The sequence below is a fragment of the Salvelinus sp. IW2-2015 genome, unplaced genomic scaffold (assembly GCF_002910315.2).
Source record: "Salvelinus sp. IW2-2015 unplaced genomic scaffold, ASM291031v2 Un_scaffold2011, whole genome shotgun sequence".
NCBI lineage: Eukaryota > Metazoa > Chordata > Actinopteri > Salmoniformes > Salmonidae > Salvelinus > Salvelinus sp. IW2-2015.
This window is the reverse complement of record NW_019943360.1, coordinates 268,815-272,794: the sequence shown is the minus strand read 5'-3', so window position 1 is coordinate 272,794 and position 3,980 is coordinate 268,815. Positions and strand designations below refer to the sequence as shown.

General features: G+C 38.3%; 1 protein-coding gene and 1 long non-coding RNA gene across 5 annotated transcripts in view; both read left to right on the top strand.

Annotated features, from left to right (window-relative positions):
• Window positions 1-1,176, top strand: part of LOC139024917 (endonuclease domain-containing 1 protein-like) — a 9,924-nt gene extending 8,748 nt beyond the window's left edge. Inside the window, exon 2 of the mRNA XM_070439899.1 lies at window positions 76-1,176. Coding sequence (XP_070296000.1) covers window positions 76-735 — 660 coding nt within the window. The 3' untranslated portion in view covers window positions 736-1,176. The remainder of the gene's footprint in view (window positions 1-75) is intronic.
• The window catches only part of LOC139024918 (uncharacterized), a 109,394-nt gene that overhangs the window by 18,758 nt on the left and 86,656 nt on the right, over window positions 1-3,980 (top strand). The window lies entirely within an intron of this gene.

The window sequence follows — 3,980 nt, the reverse complement described above, 5'->3', positions numbered from 1 at the left end:
ATGTCTAAACTAGTTAAAGAGTTGTAATGTCTAAACTAGTTAAAGAGTTGTAATGTCTGACTGATGTTTCTGCAGCTCGAAGATGAAATGAATGTGGAGGTGAATAATACAAACGTCAAACATCAGGCTGCGGACACAGACTACTTAAATAACAACCTGGGTCTGGACAGAGGTCACCTTTTCCCATGTTCGTTTGCACCTGATGATGCTGCCAAGATGTACACTTTCACCCTGACAAACATCGTTCCCCAGCACCACACCTTCAACAATGGCAGCTGGAATGATATGGAGCTCAACATCAGAAAAACTCTTGAGGGTAACTGTAAGATTAACAACAAGATAAAGGCCTATTTGGTGACTGGAGCAGTTCCCAGCAACAACAACAACAACCAACTGAACAACAGAGTGAACATCCCGTCTCACCTGTGGACAGCCTTCTGCTGTTACAACAACCTGGGACAGTGGATAGCCGAAGCATACTGGGCTGAGAACGTAGCAGAGGAAAAGAGCGAGAAGAAAACAGTAACACCAATAACCTTGAATGAACTCGAACTGAAGTTGGAGAGCGCCTACGAATTGTCTGATGTCAAGGTGTTCCCAAAGGGATGTTTAACAAATGARGATGAGAAAAACAGAGAGAGTGTAGAACAGGCTGACAAGGGAGAGGGGATTGGGGAGTTGAGAAATAAAAAGCAGAGAGAGGAGCATGAAGATGGCGAGAAGAACAGGGGATGAGTTAAAGGAATGTGATGAGGAGGATGGATGTGATTGTGACTGTGATGAAAAGTGAGGAGTTTGTCCAGTGGTAATTCCCACAACTATTGAGTACACATCGCCTAAGTTATAAGGGTTATAAGTGTTAAGTAATAAGGGTTATAATGGTTATAAGTGTTAAGTAATAATGGTTATAAGGGGTAAGTAATAAGTGTTATAAGCCATTGTTAAAATGGTTATAATAAGGGTTATAATGGTTTTAATAAGGGTTATAATGGTTATAATAAGGGTTATAATGGTTATAATAAGGGTTATAATGGTTATAATTAAACAAGTTTAAGGGTTATAATGGTTATAATAGGGTTATAATGGTTATAATAAGGGTTATAATGGTTATATTAATGGTTATAATGGTTATAATTAAACAAGTTTAAGGGTTATAAACATTAAAGACAAGCTCTGTTATTTAGATAATACGGGTCTAAGAGAATGATATACGGGTCTATTAGATAATAGGGTCTAAGAAGACTATTAGATAATAGGGTCTAAGAAGACTATTGATAATAGGGTCTAAGAAGACTATTAGATAATACGGGTCTAAGAAGACAATTCTATAGAAGATATTAGATAATCGGGTCTAAGAAGGACTATTAAGATAATCGGGTCTAACAAGACTATTAGATAATACGGGTCTACAAAGACTATTAGATATACGGGTCTAAGAAGACTATTAGATAATACGGGTCTAGAAGACTATTAGATAATTACCGGGTCTAAGAAGACTATTAACTTTGATATAACTAATACGGGTCTAAGAAAGACTAATTAGATATCGGTTCTAAGAAGCTATTAGATATACGGGTCTAGAAGACTATTAGATAATAGGGTTAGAGAAGACTATTAGATAATACGGGTCTGAGAAGACTATTAGATAATACGGGTAATAAACACTCTAAAGCTGTCTTTGCTGGAGGTGCTGATCAGAGGGGAAAATACACACTCCAGCAACACGTAGTGTGGAGGATGAATCAGAATTAGTTGGGTAACATAGATAAATAAGATGTTTTTTTATTTAACATAATATGTCTATGTGAGATACCTGTCATTAGAATGTCTCCCTTTGGACTATACTGTTGGCAGTTGCACTTTTCCTTCTTCTCAGCTAGGAAAAGTCACTTGGGGCCCAGAGAGGGGAGAGGTCAGGCTTGTGGAGGGGTGTTCTTGGTCTATAAGTGATTGACTTATTGAATTGATCTGAGTCAAGGGATGATTGTAAGCTTAATATAATTAAGAGATGGTATTTAGAATAACTCTGACTGTGTGTGGTGTTGTAACTTCTCTCATTTGGTAATACAGGGATTGGCACGACAGTAGACGTACATAGTTTGATGTATAAAGTGTTCTGAGAAATATAGTATATATTCCTTAATGAATTCATTGACAAGGTGACCACGTATGGCTGTCTAAGGGGTAGACAAAGATTTGGAGCATTTTCCTAAGCTTTTAAAACAGCTTCAAAACATATTATATACCAAGTTAATCAGTAGCCTTCATCCAGAATTGAAAGGAAACCACAGGTAATCATGTTGTAAAAACCATGTCCTTGTTCCATAGACGATGAGATGTTGAACATCATTTTCTGTAATACATGTTTGAATAACAAAACCAAATGTCTGTTCCATAGGACCGATGAAATGTTGAACATCATTTTCTGTATATGTTGATCACAAACCATGTCTGTTCCATAGGACGATGAATGTTGAACATCATTTCTGTAATACATGTTGAAACAAAACATGTCTGTTCCATATGGACCGATGAATTTGAAACATAATTTTCGTAATAATGTTGACAAACCCATGTTCCTGTTCATAGGACGAGAATGTTAAACATATTTTCGTAATCATGTTGTAACAAAGCAATGTTCCGTCAATAGGAATGATTTGAAATGTTGAACATCATTTTCTGTAATCACCCGCTAACGTTTAACTTGCTACGTCGAGAACGTTACTGAACTGAAGGCTACAATTTACTGTACTCAAGATGAGGTTTTTCGTTGAAATCCCAACAATGAAGTCTAACCCAAATTTTAGCGAGTAGGACACATTTGACCACGCAAGATGAGTGGGAACTGGCTCTTCTGTCAATCCAGAACTGGGCAATTCAGTACTCGGGTGCCTGATTGGTGTACACTTTTCCCCATCCACACCCATTAGCAACACAACTGGTCTATCTGTCTCAGGTGACATCAATGGACAGAGCGATGCGCATTGACAGTGACTGATAGGCAGTGCAGCCAGTTATAATACATGTTGATCTGAGAAAGAACTAGACTTGAGAGCTACAATATCTAAATAGAGGCTGCATCTGGTCGGGTTTAAGAGAAAGCTTGCTTGGGACCCATTGATAAGCACAGTGAAAGTGAGTGGTATTACTGTATCATGGCTGTAAGGACACAGTTGATAAGCCACAGTGAAAATGAGTGTATTCACTGTATTCAGGCTGTAAAGAGACACATTGATACCACCAGTGAAATGAGTGTATTCCTGTATTCAGGCTGTAAAGGACACATTGACCACATGGTGAGTTGGAACATGAAACTCACTGGCGAAGCACTGAAAGTGAGTGGTATTCACTGTAACTTCAGGCTGTAAAGGAACATTGATAAGCCAGGGGAACGTGAGTGGTAATTCATCTGTAATTCAGCGCTGTAAGGACACTTGATGAAGCCACAGGGAAAGTGAGTGGTATTTCACTGTATTAGGGCCGTAAAGGACAGATATTGATTAGCCACCAGGGAAGTGAAGTGTATTCACTGTATTCAGGCTGTAAAGGACACATTGATAAGCACCAGGTGAAGTGAGGTGGTATTGCACTGTATTCAGGCTGTAAAGAAATGATAAGCACCAGTGAAAGTGGTGGTATTACTGTATTCAGGCTGTAATGAACATTGATAAGGCCACAGTGAAAGTATTATTCTGAGTGGATTCACTGTATTCAGGCTGTAAAGGAACATGTAAGCGGAATAGGATTCACTGTGTGTAAGAACGGGATTGAAGTTGAATATTGACAATAAGACAAGTTTTTTTACGATTACAATCACTATTTCTTACTTGGATAGTGGAATAACACGTGATTAAGGATGAAGGTAATGTCATCTAAAACAATAATCTGTTTCCAGTAGTGGACACTGTCCAACTGTAAACAGATCCAGTAAACGTTCTGAGGACCGCAGGACTATAAAAAGGAAAGCAAGCTGTAAGCAG